The sequence below is a fragment of the Platichthys flesus genome, chromosome 15 (genome assembly GCF_949316205.1).
Source record: "Platichthys flesus chromosome 15, fPlaFle2.1, whole genome shotgun sequence".
Lineage (NCBI taxonomy): Eukaryota > Metazoa > Chordata > Actinopteri > Pleuronectiformes > Pleuronectidae > Platichthys > Platichthys flesus.
The window spans coordinates 17615517-17634288 of record NC_084959.1 but is presented as its reverse complement, the minus strand read 5'-3'; the positions used below and the strand labels follow the sequence as shown (position 1 = coordinate 17634288).

Sequence of the window (18772 nt, the reverse complement as noted above, 5' to 3'; positions counted from 1 at the left end):
ATGTGCTCTACTGAATGCTACTCAAATTGTCTCTGCAAAGAGTAGGAGCCTTAGGGCCTTGTGGGGCGAGCCACCCCCACTCCAGGGTTTATCAGCTGGTTCACCATGCATAAAACATGCATATAGAGACAATTGCAATGCCAGTCTCTCAGGTTTTCGGTTTGGAGTCGCCTCCTACATCAGTGCTTCTTAACCTCTTGCACGTCAAGAATCCCTTAACCGACCGAAATTAAACAGCGTAACCCCAATTTGACAAGTTTTGGGGATTTAAGATGTTTTATTAAAGGACGTGTAGCAGTCGGACATAATGACACGTTATTAAATTATCCTTTTTTAGCCGGAGAGCCCCTGGAACACCTGTGGTGTGGGGATACATCACAGCAACCCATGCGCGTTTCATTGATAACATATGGGACTCATGTTACAGGAACATTACTACTGCTCTCAGGAATAGGGACTGCTTGCGTGAGTGGACATTTAAACAACCACGCCTTTATTTTTATTATGAAATGGTATCCTGCTCTGTGGAGGAGGGGGTCTGATCGGCTGGGTTAAGCGACGGAAAAAAATAGACGGAAGTTTTTTATAGTACCTTCAAAATAAAACACTAAAGGATATTTTAACCAACTGAAGTTTTATGTTGAAAGTGCTAAGCGGAAGCGGGCTGTTGGTTCATTGGTTAACTGGACAAATTCGTCGTACGACTCCATTTTGAAAAAAGAGAAACATCGATAGGGGCGTGGAGCGAGTGTGCTGGAAAAAAGCGTCCACGGTTTGATAAAAAACAGGAGAAATCGAGTTTATTTACTTGAATTGTTTTAGTGTGCGAGCAGTCGGTGTGAATACGAGCTATTTTTCTGTCGATAAAATGGGAAACTGTCATACCGTTGGACCAAACGAAGCCCTTGTAGTTTCAGGTAACGTTTTTTTTTTCTCTCTATACTACGTATTTTCGCTCCATGGGCCCCTGTCTATTACCGGGAACTGACGGGGGTGTAACGGAGAAACCCCAGAAGAATGGCGAAAACATAGTCCTAGCCTTTTATTTCAACAGTATCTCACGTACAAATGGGTTAAAACAGGCGGAATGTACGTGTAATACAACAACAACCCGCTTGTGGTTTGTGTTGAGTGTTGAACCCACCCCCACATGAGCAGGCACAGATTGCCATGTTAACAACTGATTTGTCTGTTAATAACAACGGAGAGACAAACCGCCATGTACACCGCTCCACTCACCTGGTTGTGGGATATGGTTATTCTAAAAAGCTAATCTACATTAATAAAATTAAGAGGGTTAAACTCGTGTTTTAGCACACACATCGCTACCCAGGAATTTTCTTAATCCCAGGGGCCCCTTGAATAAAGACTCGGGGGGCCTCCTCTTTTATGTCAAAGTTTCGCTCACGCAGACTGACACTGGATTTTCCTTCAATCAGAATTCTGTTTTTACATCTGAGGATCTAGTTATTGAGTCAGTCATTTCTGTGTTATCAGGTGACAATAGAAACTAAACTAAACGACATCTTGCTGCTTTCTCCATTGATTTATAATATGGAATGACTATTACGAATACCTGACCTTTAAACACTGTGGGAAAAAAGAAGTTGCGTGTCAGTTTATAAATGTGGTTTGGCACTCCATTGCACAAATGATTGCTAGCACAGCCCCCGTAACGGAATCTGTCACGGTGGTTTCCTGTCTATCCACTTTTGAGAAAACACAAAGCAGAAACCTCGTTGGGATTTTTCCATTGTGTGCAAATGTCAGTCACCACCTAGAGGAACATAGACTGTGACAAAGCATAATTTAGTGGTGAAATTGTGAAATATGTGAAAAAACACCACTTCACTAGTGGGTTGTGTCTATGTGACTTTTCAAGAACCAACACTGCAATCCCAAAAGTGATATGGAAGATGGGTTTTACTTTATCTGCTTGTAAAAAATGTCATTCATTTGCTTGGAGCCCCTCCCCCCACCGTGCACTGCATGCTGTCAGGAATCTCAGCAATGCCAATGGTAGACCAGAACAACTGAGACTAAAGTGGTGTGTAGCTCTGAGTCCATAGCACGTCTGCCTACAACTTTAGTTGGCAATGGCATTTGGCAGGAGCGATTTTAACTTTGATGGTAAAAGCCTGCCCCACCCTCAATCCGTCATTGAAATACCCATTTTAATCTCTGCATTAGATTATATCATAAGAGAATGTACCCAAAACATATCTTTTAATAGTATGCATCCTGCGCATGGTCAGTCCCTGGTCCAACTGTCAAGAAGGAGTCAAGAAGGCAGAGTTAAATCATTCATTTGAAATAATTTCTGTTCATGTTTAAATTTCACAATATTTTTATTTTCTGTCTGTTTTTGATAATATTCCTGTTGATGAGAAAGCTTCTGTGTGTCCTGCTGTAATGTTTGGTTATAGGGGTGTATGTGTTAGTAAAGCTAGCCCAGCTCCCCGCTCCTCCGTCCGTCCGTTTATTTGTGACAGCTGGGAATGTCACACTTAACACTCCTAATCAAGCTATCAGAGCAAGGCCACTGAACATGACTGATATATGTTGCTTAACCTAACATGCATCTCATCAGTAGATATTATCATCTATGAGGAAAAGCGATTGTTTGATTTCTTTCTACTTCAAAGTCGAGCAGAACGTTAAATCCGAGTGGGTCGAGACAGACCAAGCATTTACATTAAAAATAATGCACAAGGGTTACATGCTTCTAAACCTGCTTGGTTTGAGAAAACTAAATACTGTCTGCCTGCCAATGAATGGCAGAGAAGTACTATTATCAAGGATCAAAAGTGGCACCAGAAAGCAGAGATAAGTGACATGCTCCTAATGTGACACCACTGGAACAAACGCTGACTGCGTTAATAGACACCAATATTTCAATATTAACCCGATTGAGACATTACACTGGATAAAACACATCCCTGTAACCTTATTTTACAGTTACTCTAACCTGAGCAAGGTTATACCCGTAACCACCTTATGTACATGTGTGTGTTTTTATCCCATTATAACGTCTGTTGGACTGTTCACAACATTTTGGGAAATTTACACTTGCAGTTACAAATGCTTGACAACACATGACCTGGGAGTAAAGAAGATGGGAAAATAAAAAAAGATTAGTAGCTTTTGCGAAAACTATAAGAAAACACACAAAATGGTTTTAAATAACATTGCACATATAAGTAATTTAGGTGGGTTTTTAAAACTGAATGGCAGAACAACGTTGGATGTAATGGAGATGGGGGACGATATGATCTGAACCCTTGCAGAACCTGGAAAGTGGGTCAGGGTCTCAGTGTAGATGTTTCTTTTTACTCCTACACTACTATGAGCTTGAAATTTAACCTACTGGTCAATTACTGATCAATGTATTGATGTATTATTACAAAAGTATTCCTTCACATGCCCTGTGAATATGAATGCATCATGTGTGAATGTTTTAAATTGACTGCATGCTCAATGTTGTTTTTCAGCTGTTTAAAGTCTTTTATGATTGGCATTTATTTTATTCAAACTATTAAAAACTGAGACTTATCCTGTTGCCATGTGACATCTGTTTCCTCTGTTTTGTTTTAAAGGTGGCTGCTGTGGCTCAGATAATAAGACGTATGTCGTTGGAGGCTGGGCATGGGCCTGGTGGCTCATATCTGACATCCAGAGGTAAGACATGTCTGCTCTAGCTTCAAGTCATAGACATTGTTAGAGTGTCCCTTAGAGCTATGAAGTCTTAAATGGCACAGTGCGCACAATCTCAGTCAGGAAGAGGGTTTCTGCAGCTCTTAACCACAGATTTGAAATAACTAACCCATACCCTACTTTCCACCATTCAGTTACCATGCATTTCTCCGCAAACACTAGGCTAAAATGTAATTTGTGCCTTTGTTGAGAGAGTTAATGCTCTTCAACAGTGGTTGTATTTCCATTTTCTTTCTGAGTTTTTATAAGCATCAGCCTTAGGGCATGTGTCAACTAAACATCAGCACAAGATATTATATAATTTTATTATTTATAAAGGAGAAACATTTTTAAGATATGGGTGACTGGTGATCTTTTTTTTTCTTATTGTCAACAAATCCAATGAAAAGAGCACGCCCACAACAAATTCATCTCTAAAGTACCCGAAACCTGCTATGTGTGTTTCATAGCTCTAAGGGGTAGAGTGGTGGTTCTCCAACCAATAGGTTGGTGGTTCAATCCTGTTCCCCATCTGCATGCCGAAGTCTCCTTGGGCAAGATACTGAATGCCTAAATGTTCCCTCATAGATGTTGAATTCTCGAAATGTAAGTCGCTTTGGATAAGCATCATGACATGTAGTGTAATGTAATCAGGCATTCAGATTTACACTCTCCTGGTTCTGTAAATACACAGTTGTGCAGAAAATGTTTCCTAACAAATGCACTATTTAATTTTGTGACTCGATATTTGCTAAAAACAGAATGGCTTGATATTTCCGTGAGTAGAGGTAATCAATTATTCACTTGAGACCTATTTAAAAAAAAAAAAAAGAAAAGCTTTACTTTTTTTAAATTGGTGGCATAACAGGTTTGAGTGCTGCAGGCAAATGTGAAATTCACAAAACCATTGTAATGTTAATTTTCATTGATCTACATTTTATAAAAATGTGGATGTCCTAATTTTGATTTTATATGCATTTACCCTGTGTGTATTGAGAAGGATGGATGGTTGTTCTCTCGTTCTGGTCCTTATACAGTCAGTCCATTGAGGAATAACAAAGTTAAGGTGACTCAAGATAAACAACATCAATATTAAAAGCTAATGTTAAACAGATATGCAAACACAGCGGCTCCTCAGTGTCTTCTGGTTTTAAATGCAGAACCAACCGGCCAGCTACAGAGTTACCACTGGAAAAATAGGTAGATGATACATAACAGCAAGGTCAGGATTACCTTCTAGTATGTTGAACTACCATCTGATTTACAGACACAGCAAAAAGATAATCAAATGGTAAACAAACTGGAAAGAAGTTGCGTATTTTTCATTTGCCCAAAAAACCCCACCAAATTGAATGTATGTATCACTTTCTCAGAGCCTGTTACCAAAAAAGCAAACCTTTTTGTCTGATTTTTAATCAAGTCTAAATTACAAACAACAATAACACAGAAACTACAGCGGCTGCACTGACCCTTTTTGACTAGCTCTGTGTTTGACCTTTAAGCCTCAGTGAAGCATTAAACTACTTTCTCTAAAATTTGCTATCTTTGATTAGTGACCCAAGTTGCTGATTGAATTTCAGTGAAGCGGATTTTTACAGACTGTGGCCTGTCTTTGAACAGCTTGAAGTGAAATATTTTCATGTCTGACTAATTACACATTTAAACAAAAAGGGTCCAAATGATGTGGCATGGAACACGAGGGCTCTTAGAGCTAATCTCGGATTATTCTGATTTAACAAGCCAAAGATAATATTTGCCAGTAAATTTAGTACACATTTGGAGCCTCCACACAGCGTCATAGTTAAGTCAACATTACATTATAATTTTAACTTGCAAGTTTACTTAAAAACATTAACTGAGAGGCTATCCCGATATTTTTTTGGGGAGAGGTGAAGTGAAATATCAACACTTTCTATTTTAAGTGTAAATATTTTCCACACAAGCCATAATTGGCTGAGGGCTTTTTTTAAACCTAGCTTTTCTCACTAAACCAACTTGAACATTTATGAAAATGACCTAATCAGTGATGATAATCCTTGTCTCTGGCGTGGCTTTTTCTTATTTTTTTCACTGTACTTTTTGCCTGCCCCTTTGTTTCTTCTTTGCTAACCTGCTTAGCTCTGTCTGGTGTCAGTCTCACCTTTTCCTAGCTCTAGTGTGTCTCATTCAGGATACAGATTTCCCATTAAGCTAGTTTAGTTGCTAGGAAACGTAATGGTAGACCTTAACAACCAAATCAACTTGACGCCTGTTTAGATTCTAAAAAACCCATTCAGTGACAAGCTGACCCAAGAAGCCCCTCTTGCCTATTTTTATTTTGTTGATGTTTAGTTTGATCATTATTTCAGATGTTTTCCTGGATGATGAACAGAGAAGAGATGCTCTCGCTTCTCCTCAGAGCAGTAACCATTCAAGCTAAAAGGCCTGTGTGCATAAGCCAGTAGTAGCTGTGCGGCATCGTAAAGACAGGAGGAAGGAGCATAGCTTCCCGCTCATGCTGCAGTAATCATGTTAATGTCCAGGCCTCTGACTCATTGATCCAATTCTTGAGAAGGAAGGGGGAGGTGGAGCTTTTAACCAGAGAGCTTTCTCTCCAACTGTTGCTGCTGTCCCATATCTGTGACACTGACTGAGACAATTCATGTTTTATTATGAAGGGACAGCTCTGGCTGTTTTATCAGCTGTGAAACAGAACCTTACATAAACAATCCAGCCAGTCCAGTATTGAAGCTGGGGGTATGATAGTTTGTAAAGCACATTCCTCGGTAATCTCAATACAAATGTAATCTTGGAGAGTCTCTGGGATCAAGAATCCTGTCAACACTGATCTGAGTTTTTATCTGTGGATCTTGCCCTTTGTCCTAGTTTATTTAAACATCTTTTAACAAGAGGCAAGATTAGCTCAGCTGTACCTTTGACAGCTCTGGCTTTCTGAGACAGGTTGCCAGCAGCGCGTCCAAACATGAAACAACCTTCAAGGCCAAAAAAACAGCCAAAGCACAAGGCCAGGTTGTGTCCTTCACCCCCTCTCTCTTTCTTCTTCCTCTTGACCATGGTTACTGACATTCCTAACAGCTGTTGTTCAACTTACTGTTTTGCCTCTGCTATTCCTGCTGCCTGCCTGCCTACGTAGAATGTCTCTGGAGGTTATGACCATCCTCTGTCGCTGTGAGAATATCGAAACCTCGGAGGGTGTTCCCCTGGATGTGACAGGGGTGGCTCAGGTAATGCATTTCAAAAGACCCTGAAAAAAAACAAGTGGCTAGTGCTCAGGACCAAAGGACGACCCAGGAAAATGGTTCCACTAACAATCTAACGCTGTCTGTCTGTGTGTGTGTTTGTTTTTCTCATCACCATTGCTTTTTCTTCTGCAGTCAAAAGGAGACAATCAACTGTCACAATCTTGGTCTTCACCATAAAGCTGAACTCTTAGTCACCCATGGCAGCAGGGGCACTAAATGGATGCTATCTATATAAATGGCAGTAAAAAGGTTTAGGAAAACCAATGCAAAATGCAGGTTGCATTTTAGAAACAAAAATCTGACACAAACCTAAACTCTACAAGATTTGTCTTGTGGACAGCATCTCATTTTGCTCTCCGCTGTTAGTGATCTGGAGTCCTTGGGTGAATGGTTTCACTTTGTCCTGTTTTTTTCCTTATGTTCTGGCCCTTCCCTTCATTTGCTTTCCCTCCGAACATGTCAATTTTTATTTTATATTTTTCCACATTCTTCACAGGATAACGCTTGAGATTATGACCCTGCAGCCCAAGTGTGAGGATGTAGAGACAGCGGAGGGTGTAGCTATTACTGTCACTGGGGTGGCTCAGGTAAATCACCACTCTTTTCTGAGAATGCCAGTTCAGACTCCACTAACCCTATCACCCATTTCCTTTTTTCTGGCATCTCCCCTTGGCATCACAGCAGAGGTGGTTCTTCATACACGGGAGTCAATTTAAGATGTACACCTGCATTTTGATCTAGGGACATGTAGATTTACACACAGATTTCGAAACGGATTGTTTTCTGCATGATTAATTCTAACATCCCAGCAGAACAACACCTAATTAAACTTACCTGACCACGTTGCACTCAGACTGACATTAGCACTGTGTCAGAAAAACACACACAATCTTATTAATCATGTTATTTTCAGTGGTTCAGTGAACTTTGTCCCAATTTGACAGGAACGGGTTATTTCTAGAGCTGGAAAAATAAACTCTGTTCATTTGACAAATTGTAATGTTGAAGGGAAAATCCACGAGAGAATAAAATTCCTCATACAATTTATCTACTTCACATCTTACAAAGAGTGCTCAAACATTGAAGTTAGAAGCATAAATTAACCTACTTCCTCTGTCTCCGCTCTCTATCCCGGAGATTGAAAGATAGTAAACATCAATTAGACAAGGAGAACTTTTCTATCGTCACTCTATAACAATGTCAGAGAAAGAAAGTAAACACACTACAACTACTGTAATTACATCAGTTTTACATGTCATTGAGCAACATCAGTCATGGATACACAGTCTGGACTTGGATCTTAAGGAAATGTGCTCATGTCTGTAAGAGATTCTAAACTAGTGTAATGAAATGAAAAGAAAATTACCAATCTATGGTGGATTTTCTCTCTGATAACTTGTACGATAAAATACCACTATTTTTCAGCCTTTCCATTTCAAATGATATCCTGTTGTTATATATTTCCCTTTTTTGTCTGCATGTCAGTTTTTCGTTTCTGCGTTTCAAAGCCTGATGTCTCATTATCAGTTCTGTATTTTAGCCACAGTCATGCCGATGTTCCTTTCCTCTGTGTTCTCCTAAATGCATGCTGACAATGAGTCCCCTGTTTGGAGCCAAACAGCCCCTCACTCTCCCACAGTTCACTTCAAAGAGAGGCACATCATGCCTCTGTTCCATTGGTCCAACCTAAGCAACAGCCACTGTGGAGTGTGTCCAATGGCAACAGGGGTTTTGTATCCATCTTAGATTTAAAAGACACCAAAGGTTTAGGATCAGATGGAGGGATCCAGCAGCAAAATGTTAATTGAGGATATTGCTTTTACTTTATTTTGCCATTAAATCATATTCTTCCATGTAACTTTGAGAAGGATTATTTTTTTCTACCAATTTTCAGTAGAATCACATAAATTGAAGGAAAGTCTTCCACCATTAAATTTATTTTCTGGCCTTTGAGGAACAGCACAAAATGAGGAAAAGGTGGTCAAGATTTTCTCTTTCTTATTCAGTCACATTTGTTTTGATCAGTTTTGTTTCTTTAAGGAACTGTGAGATTGGCGGAGTCAGGGAGTAGAGTGGTGTCACGAGTTGGATGATTGGGGTTGTGGGGTAGAAGGTCAGGGAGTGAGGGGCAAGAAAAAACCATAACACAAATCCTAATTCCAGTCACAGCACGGCGCCCCCTGCTGTCTGTCTGAGCTGGCCTTTGATGGTTGTTTGGCTTAGTTGTAGCCTTTTCTCTTTACCAACATTGGAATGATGTTCACCCTCCCTGACATTGTGTTGCCCTCATCCCCGTTATGAGTGCATGTTCGAATTTAAACCATGTGCAGACCTCTCGCCTAAGGACCCAGCTCATTCTCTCTCTTCTTACAGCTCCAGTGGAGTACATCATCCAAGACCCTCTGTCTTAAACACACTTTTTGATTTCCTGATTGTTTAAGTGACCTCTGACTGACTCCCCTTATGTTTATCTTTTAAGCCTCCTGCCATTGCATTGATTTTTTTCCTCCTTTAATTCCTTCAAATTTAAAAGGTTCCTGACTTAATAACAGGACCGGCAGTAGATTTTGTTTTCTCACTGCATTGCCATGAATCCAGCTTTAATGTTGTATTTTCTTCAATGTAATTTTTACTCAGATGTAGATCTTAACCGGAACAATATATTTGCTTTGCTTAAATGCTTTGCTAATATCTTAAGAAAGAATAGGTTTGTCAGATTTATGTCTGCATCCACTGACATTGATCACCAATGTAAAGATTTATAAGAACAAAGATATTAAAAAAGCACTACCCAAAAATATCCTAAAATGAAGTCAAAATGTATTTGTAATTTATCTGGCCATGTAGACTGAGCTCCATGTATCGGCCACTCCTGTTTCTTGAGGCATACTGTCTATATCCAAGATAACAATTACAGTGATCACTGCTGCAGCCTTTCTTCTCCAATACCAGCCATGCAACAGCTGCTTTAATAATGTGTTTGGAGTCATGTTTTCTGGATAATAATTAAAGCAGTTTATCACAGTCTATGATTATATTTGGCATATCAATAGCAGTGATGCACGAAAATAAGTGTAAGGCATTTGCTCTTCAAAACAAACAAGGATTAATGCATTTTATCACTAGAGCATTGTAGACTAATGATCTATTTGTATGTTCTATTATGTTATATATACTTTCAGTTGTTTTCTGTATCTTACTGATGGTGTGTGATAAGTGCTAATGTTGTCATGTTATGTGTGCCACACCTATGCATGCCTGTATTTGTGCTTGTGTTGTGCCTGTGCCTGTGTTTGTGTGTATACAGCTGACGATCTCTGTCCATGTTGGCACTAGGTGAAGGTGATGACAGAGAACGAACTGCTGGGTTATGCCTGCGAACAGTTCCTGGGGAAGTCAGTCGTGGAGATCAAAAGTGTCATCCTGCAGACCCTTGAGGGTCACCTGCGCGCCATCCTGGGTGGGTATCCTCCATTAGCTGCATGGCCTTGCTTGTTTGTGTGGTTGTCTACTACTTGTCTACTAAATGTAGGGGAAGGATGCGTATTGGTCAGGGAAGAATTTATTTAATTTTGGTGCGTTCTCAGTCACTTACAAGTATATATGTTTTTTTTAATCAATTAGCTTTAGTAATCAGAATGAAAAACCTAGATTGAATAAAGTTTTCCTTTAAAACGGCATCAGTTTTACTTGTCCAGGTGAAGGGATACAGAATGGCACTTAAAATATATATATATATACATTTTTTAAATTACACATGTGTCCTGCTGCCGTTTAAGATAAACTTATTATGCAAACAAAATGTTCAACATCATCCACAGAGCAGCTTGGTAGTTAAGTTATTTGTAGAGAATAACAAAGTGATAATTTTCCATACATCCAGTTCAACCTGGTATGCACGTCCTGAGTGATTTGATCACAAGTGGACAGAGGTAACTACAGGTCTGATCACACCCAAATTCGTAAAGTCTTTCATCATAGCTGTGTGCATTGATTCAGTCAGTCTCGACTGACAGCACATGCTCAACACACACTGACATTAGAGCCGGTTAAAGTTAAAAAAACTAAAACAAAAAAAGAACAATGTAAGGAGATTACTATGACCAAATTACTTAAAGGAACATTTGTACACAAACGATTCTGTCCTACGCTTTTTGGTCTGATCAGGGCCTATATGACAATGTCATGGTTGTCATTTTTCTCTCATGACATACACAGGATCTTATCCAGTGTCCTCCCTTTGACTTAGATGAAAGTGATGGGAGAAGGAACAGTTGGGACTGGAAGGCACTAACAAATATTTCCGTCTTTTAGGTACCCTAACTGTTGAGCAGATTTACCAAGACAGAGACAGATTTGCCACCCTTGTGCGAGAGGTGGCATCACCTGATGTCGGCCGTATGGGCATCGAGATCCTCAGCTTCACCATCAAGGTATGAGAATTACAAAGATTAAGTTTGCTTCATTATATATTTATCACTGAAATATACCTGTTTCCAGTTTCCATGTAAATTATAAGAGTTTAAACTATACCATATCTCCACATGTAATCATCTCCCTGACAGGATGTGTATGATAAAGTGGAGTACCTGAGCTCCCTGGGTAAATCTCAGACAGCTGCAGTACAGAGGGATGCAGACATCGGAGTGGCAGAGGCTGAGAGAGACGCTGGCATCAGGGTAAGACAAGCTTTTAGAGGAAAGTCAAACTACAAACAGGAGCAATTAAAGAACATAATTTCTCTCTCTTGCAGAGATTTAATAGCTATCACATTAGCAAACCAACAAATTGCTCTGAATCTGTCGCCCTGTCATCACTGTGTGCACACTGTCTTTTACAGGAAGCTGAGTGCAAGAAGGAGATGATGGATGTTAAGTTCTTAGCTGACACAAAAATGGCCGACTCCAAAAGAGAGCTGGAAATGCAGAAAGCTTCCTTTAACCAGGAAGTGAACACAAAGGTAATAGATAGGTCTGAATATCCTCTAGCGTCCATCATCAAACATGACAGTAGCGTATTAGTAAAACCTCCTGCCTCTTCTAGAAAGCAGAGGCACAGCTGGCATATGAGCTGCAGGCAGCCAAAGAGCAGCAGAAGATCCGTTTGGAGGAGATAGAGATCGAGGTGGTGCAGAGGAAGAAGCTGATCACGATTGAGGAGAAGGAGATCGAAAGAACTGAGAAGGAACTCATCGGCACTGTAAAGAGACCAGCTGAGGCTGAAGCCTACAGGATGCAGACGATTGCAGAGGGACATAAGTGAGTGGAGATCCACACAGTTAGCCCTTCTCAGTACATTCCACAGAAAATCACCCATTATCCATTTACTCGCAATGTAAGATGAAGATGTCAAGAGAGTGACAATGGTGTCGGGATGCCGTCAACACTGTGATCTCTGCAGCAGAACTCATATTTCTTCCTGCCTCTTGTCCACTGCATCCGGCTGCTCCAACTCTCATCTGAATAATGCAGAGGATTTGTTGCTGTTGTGAACTCGTCTGTGCAGACAATCTCCTGCTGCGTTGTGCGTTATCTAGGTTGTCTAGCAATGAGCTACGACTCCGTTAACAGAACACACACCTTTCGACAGAAATGTGATAAGATAGATGCTTCTAGCCTCCATTGTCCTGACTGCCAAGACCACGGACGTGGCGGCTGGTTCAGTCATCTGGGACTAAATTGTGAGACATGCAGCAAGTCTTCTTAATGCTTTTAGTTTAAATAGAAACCTATGTGAAGTTTTTATGGTCAAAAATGTATACCAGACTAATGATAATTTGTTGACTAATATAACAAATTAGCACACACCACATATAACAGAATTCAACTGTCTGCTAACATAAGTAAAGAACAGTAATTCCTTATGACGCTTCTCTCATCCCCCTCCAGGATAAAGAAGGTGCTCACGGCGCAGGCTGAGGCTGAGAAGATCCGCTGCATCGGTGAGGCCGAGGCCGCCTCCATTGAAGCGATTGGAAAAGCAGAGGCTGAGAAGATGAGGTTGAAAGCTGAGGCTTATCTGCAGTATGGAGATGCTGCTAAAACTGCTCTGGTCCTGGAGGCTCTGCCCAAGGTCTGTGTTGTACATGTACATGTAGCCACCGCTGGCCCTAGAGCAAATATCCAATATGTGGGAAGTTTGGTTTATTATACATTGTCCTCCCCACCAGAGGATTGGCACCAAAGTAATCTATGAACAGCTTATTCTAAATTAAACAGAAAGTGTGATATCTTGTGTGAAAGTGTGAAATATTTTCTTAGACTAACATATCTTGTGAAAGTGTGAAACATTTCCTAATGTTTCCTTAACATGCTTGGCCGTGTATGTTTATCACTGTAGATAAACATACATGCTGTTACATATGCCTTATGTGCAAATTGTCTCACATTTATGTTCAGCCCTAACAATGTGTTTATGCAAACTAGTGCACCAGTTAAAATCCGTCAGAGATGTCTTCAGTACCAATATATGAGTCGCACTCAGTTATGGTCAATCCTCAGATGTACGGATGATGTGCGTTTTTTTACCATTGAATTAACAAACATAATTACTGTCATTTTTCTATCAGATTGCCAGTAAAGTGGCTGCACCTCTTGCTAGGACCAAAGAGATTGTCATCCTGAGTGGAGAGGGAAGCCGTGTGACGGGAGAGGTGAACCGTTTATTAGCTGAACTCCCTGTCTCCGTCAACGCCCTCACTGGAGTGGATCTCTCTAAGGTGAGACTGAAATTGATCTGCGCAGTTAGTTAATGTATATCATCAGAACCCTCGACCTTGAAATTGTTGTTATTAATCTTAACATAATTTTGGTTAATTAATCGTAACATTTAATTATGAGTTGCGGCTGCATCTGAATTTAGTCAACACATGGTGATTCTGCTGAAATGTGTTAATGCCCCGCCCTGGTTAGCTATTATTGACCATGAGAGGGCGCTTGCTCCTCAAAAATCCCTTGCAGTACTTTACTAGAGCTATGTAATGAAAGATGAGTTTAAAAATCATCATACTTTTTTTAACTTTGCAGAAATCACCTGCATTTTCTTCAGAAAAATTTAAATATTTCAGATTTCATTCCGAAATGGAGGAAGTACTGTGACAGATAATACACAGGGTTTCTGTACTCAAAAAAATGTCATGTAAAAAATATTATGTTCTAGGTCTGCTGTTAGTTCTCAATTATGTTAACGTTATTTTAATGCAACCTCCATTAAATTTAAAATTATGTCTTTAGGATAATTCTTTTAGTGGCATGTTTAGTTTGCAATGTCACCATGTGGTGTAGTTCTTTCTCAGTGACCCAGACGCTGTTATGAAACTACAATCAAAGACCAACATGGAACTGATAACTGACCCATATCAGATTTTATAATAGTAAACTGAACAAAGGCTTTAAATTTCATTCATTATGGTCTTAAAAAGTTTTTAAAAAGACTAAAGTTTAGCTTGTTGAAATTTGCTGGAACCCTGATTAAAATATATAGCTGTGGTTTATGAATATGTGACAGCACAGACTAGACTCGACAGACATCTTCATCAATCTCTGTTAAAACTAACGAATCCCTCTCTCCTCAGATCCCTTTGCTGCAGCAGATGATCAGCCAACAGTGCTAATCGGCCATCTGATGAATCAGGCCAGAGACTAATTTCTCTGAATCCTTCAACATATATCTGCCTCAAGCATGATAACTGATTTTCACGAGTTTGACCCCCTTATGCAACTGCCTTTGACCAGAACTTCTTGACACCAACCAAGACAGTTCATGCATTTTCGATTTTCTGAAGGAAATTAAGCTGGGGCCTTACTTCCAAAGGACCAGACCGGTCGGTTCTCCTGTTGTTTTTAAGTTCCTGTTTTTTAACACTATGATTTTTTTTTTTCACACTGCACTAGTTAGCCAGGATTATATGCTGCAGTTCTGTTCAGTACTACCAGTCATCCAAAGTAGAGTTGGTCCTTTTTAATCTGGTAGCATTCAATGTCATTTACAGTAGGTGCTGTAAAGAGTCTAAACTTAAGTCCACAGAGGCCAAACACCAGCTGTAACACCTGTCAACATGTTGACGTTCACACCCAATGAGTACGCATTAGTTTTAACTGTATTGTTAGATGATTAAGTACATCAACATCTGCCAAAGTGCTCAGAACAACCTCTGAAGTAGTTCTTGCAACAATACTCCAGGACCACAGTTTGCCATTATGGATGTTTGACTCCACTCCTGATTTCTCTCTCTAGTTCGCGTCAGTTATGACAATTTGGTTGTGTGCTCCAGAGTCTTCATCATACTGGGATTTATCTGATGCTCAGTTGATAAAGTTGTTTTCAGTTGACTGAGCACCGTGTGGAATCTGAACCTTTTACTTTTAAAACAGTTTCCTATAGTTTTATAGTTTACCTCTAACTCAGAGTGTTGGAAAACCAAACCGCTTTTACATACAAATTTATAGTAGATCAGATTATCAGATTTATTTGTAAGATAACCCTGACCTCGTGGTATATCATCATGTTTCCCGTCTTCTCGTTCTGATGTGCAGTGCCTGTTCATCACTCAAGTGCCCAAACCTTTAGGAAAGTGGTTTGGCTTTAGTTGGATTTTTTGTCCAAGTGTATCCACTGTGTCATACAGATAGGAGATGTTTAAGTGTCGCTCACAGTTCTCATATCATCTGCTTATACTAACAAGTGTTTACTTTTCACCTTTGTCGCGTTTGGACACAAAGGCAGATTTAGACGCTAACACAAAGCCATACTTAAAAAAAAGATTAGCCTTAATGGAGACCCTGGATGCCTGCCAGGCTTACTGAACATTTCCCTTTTACCTCGAGTAGCACATGGTGGATGCAGGGTCTTTGCTTTAACTCATTTGTTACTCCTCTCTCCTCCACCCGAAATTAATCGTCAGTCCTACTCACCTGTGGTTGTGTGTTTCTCAGATGTCATTTGAAATTTTACAGATTGTGTGCATATTTTGTAGCTATGAAGAGAAATGCCCACACTAAAATGTTCTATGGCAGAACAGTGATAGTGACCTCTGACCCCTGCAACCACATCCCATGTGTGACGTGAAAGCAGCTGGAGTCAGTGAGAAGATGAAAGAGGAAGCATGTGATCAGTTGGTAAACACTGTACATAGTGTTTGTTTGAGTGGACTAGCATAGATGGACGAATTGAGCAAATGGACGTTAGAGCAACACTGACCTCATTGTGTAAATTCAGGTGAAGACTGAACTTTTTATTTGGTGAGGAGTTCATTAAATCAGCCTCAATATTAAAATCTGATTTTAATGTTTTGACTTATCAATTTAAAGTTTCTCAATATCTGGTTAAAGATGACAGCAATTTTTTAGTGTCATGATAGCAAACTTCCGATCTTAACCCATTTTAACTGAATGAGCCTTTTTGTTGTTGCCTGTTACATACCTAAACTTCTTTTTTTTTCCTTGTTTTACCGCGCTACCTAACCCATGAACACAGTTGGGTACCGCCACCCCCCTTTTTTTTTTCACACTTTTTGTCTGTTAAATCACATTGTGAATGTCCATTAACCACTTGTTAGAGTCTGTGACCTGTACATATTTTTGTTTCAGTGACTATTATAAAGTTATTACCATAATCACATCATTCTCTTATTTCCCTGAAATAAACACATAACTTGTGGGTTCTCTGGTCTGTGCAAATTTCATCTCCTTGTTGAAGTTGAAACTAATTTTCTAACGTGGTTTCTGCTGCATCTATTTTCTATGCTCTAAATGTGAGTGAAACATTGCCTGGCTTTTTGAAAACTAATGAGATAAATCACCAAGTTTCCTCAGCATAACAAGAAACGGCCAGTATTTTTCAAAGATGTGATTATTAGAAAAGCTAATGTCAGTCATTATTCACTGTAACCTGACACTGCCCTGGTTCTTTTCCACTCTGTGATGGTTCGCCGCAGCCAGGCAGTCTCCAGTGTGTCACTTCACTGGTGCGGCTGTGGTTGAGAGAGACTCACACCAATGCTACTTTACAGTCAGCTGCACTGTAGATGATTGACAGATCTCCTCCTCGATGCGACACCAACATGAAACCTTCACACACCCGGTTGAACGGCAGCACCGCTTTCTAGTAGCTCACTACAGTGGCTCGTCCGGAATAAAAAACCTCAATGTTATATCTTGCAATGTTACTCGTGAGAAGCAGATACACAGTGCCTTTGTTGAATAGTATCACTGATACTTTAATGTGCAGTTTGCTAACTATCAATCAAACATGGGGGATGTTCTATCAGGAATTTACTGCAGGACATAGACTTACTTTTAGAATATGTGAAATTTATACATATATAGCTTTCAACTGTGAGTTGTTCTCTTCTATTTTTCTTTTCTTTAACATTCAGTACAAGGGAACATACACGCAGTACATATGCATATATACATATATATATATAGTTATATGATAAATCTAAATGTAGCAGAAAGTAGCTTTTGACAGCTGTCCCTGTACAACCTGTACATGTTGAACGATGACTTCTCGTTCATGATGCCTTTCTACTGTGTTCCGTTAAGATCCACTCTTTTTCATCTGCATTGTTTTTAACCAGGATCACGGCAACTTCTTGTTTCTCCAAGTTGCATTTGAGAAGCGAATGTGTGGTAAAGACCAAAACTTCCAGATCTCCACCACAACTCTGCATCTGTCCTGCTTTTTATCTTAGAAATAATATGTAGTCTCCATTAACCTATACTGTGTTTCTCTTGTAAAACTGACCCAGCATGGCTTGTGTTCATGTTTTTCTGTGTTGTGTGTAGCCCCGCAATAAAAAGCTATACCACCTGCTGTCTGCCTCACTGTCGTTGTTACACTACTCCATTAGGAAGGCTTGATTTGGCTTCTCAAACCTTGTCAACCATCTCATCCGCCTCCACGTGAGGAGTTACATTACAATATATATTTGACATGTCAAACCCTAATTATAGCAAATGGTTCTCATGCAAAACGAGTTTAAGAGGACAACATCACACACAGTGTAGCTGACTATATATTTGGAGGTTTAATCATATGAGGATAAGCACCACTTTGTGTGTTTGTGTGTGTGTTGGCAACATGACAGGGCTGCAGATGAAGGCAGAGACTCAGAAAAGCTGCAGACGTGTGTCCTCTGGTCGTTGACCTCCACTCGGCTGGAGACTCACTATGAGAGGTCAGAGGTCTGCATGCTGGTGAAGCAATTCTGGTGAAGCAGTGAAAACAATCTTCAAAATGTTCCTATGTTTAAATCACAGAAACTTCTATGACTTATATAATAGTTTCTATGTGAATAAATAAATATCTGAATTGATGCTGCATCCTCATCCCGTCACCATTGTGTTATTAGATATTAAGAAGATATCTTAGATCTTCCTCTCAGCTGTAGAAGCAGAACTGTTCCTAAATGCAACCATCATTTCTTACTTGTATCATGAGTTGTACAACCTGTACGTCTGTTGGTTTTCTGTGCACGAGCAGGATCTCAAAATGTTAGAAAGAAAACCCTGACATGTCTGGACAGTGAGACTTAAACACATGAAGTGTGTCGTCATCATCTGTCCTTCACCACATGGTCTCTCTTACAGGCCCCTCGTATGTTTCATCCGATGTCCATTCACTCTGTGTCACTTACATCCTTGTGATTTGTCATCACAGCTCACATGGTTAATGTGTTAACATCACTATTTTTCAAAGTTTCAAACTATTTCCAGTTGCATTTGATCAACTCTGCAGTTCTTGGTTGGTTCCATATTATTGGTGTCTGATTGCAACTTGTAAGTGAGAAATGCAAAATGTGCTTTGAATTTGAATAGTGGATGTTATTATTATAT

At 39.8% G+C, this 18772-nt stretch overlaps 1 protein-coding gene across 2 annotated transcripts; it reads left to right on the top strand.

The window, feature by feature from the left end:
• The first annotated feature begins 725 nt into the window (after positions 1 to 725).
• On the top strand, positions 726 to 17750 carry LOC133969974 (flotillin-2a). Of its 2 annotated transcripts, none has more exons than XM_062406735.1 (11): positions 726 to 917; positions 3597 to 3678; positions 7432 to 7522; positions 10272 to 10395; positions 11250 to 11368; positions 11501 to 11614; positions 11776 to 11895; positions 11979 to 12193; positions 12824 to 13007; positions 13504 to 13653; positions 14509 to 17750. In XM_062406735.1, the coding sequence occupies exons 1-11, from the start codon at positions 869 to 871 to the stop codon at positions 14545 to 14547; spliced, it is 1287 nt and encodes a 428-aa protein (XP_062262719.1). In that variant the 5' UTR covers positions 726 to 868; the 3' UTR covers positions 14548 to 17750. The 2 variants fall into 2 exon arrangements, with proteins under 2 accessions (XP_062262719.1, XP_062262720.1); XM_062406736.1 differs by lacking the exon at positions 7432 to 7522 and adding an exon at positions 6827 to 6917.
• Positions 17751 to 18772: the final 1022 nt, after the last annotated feature.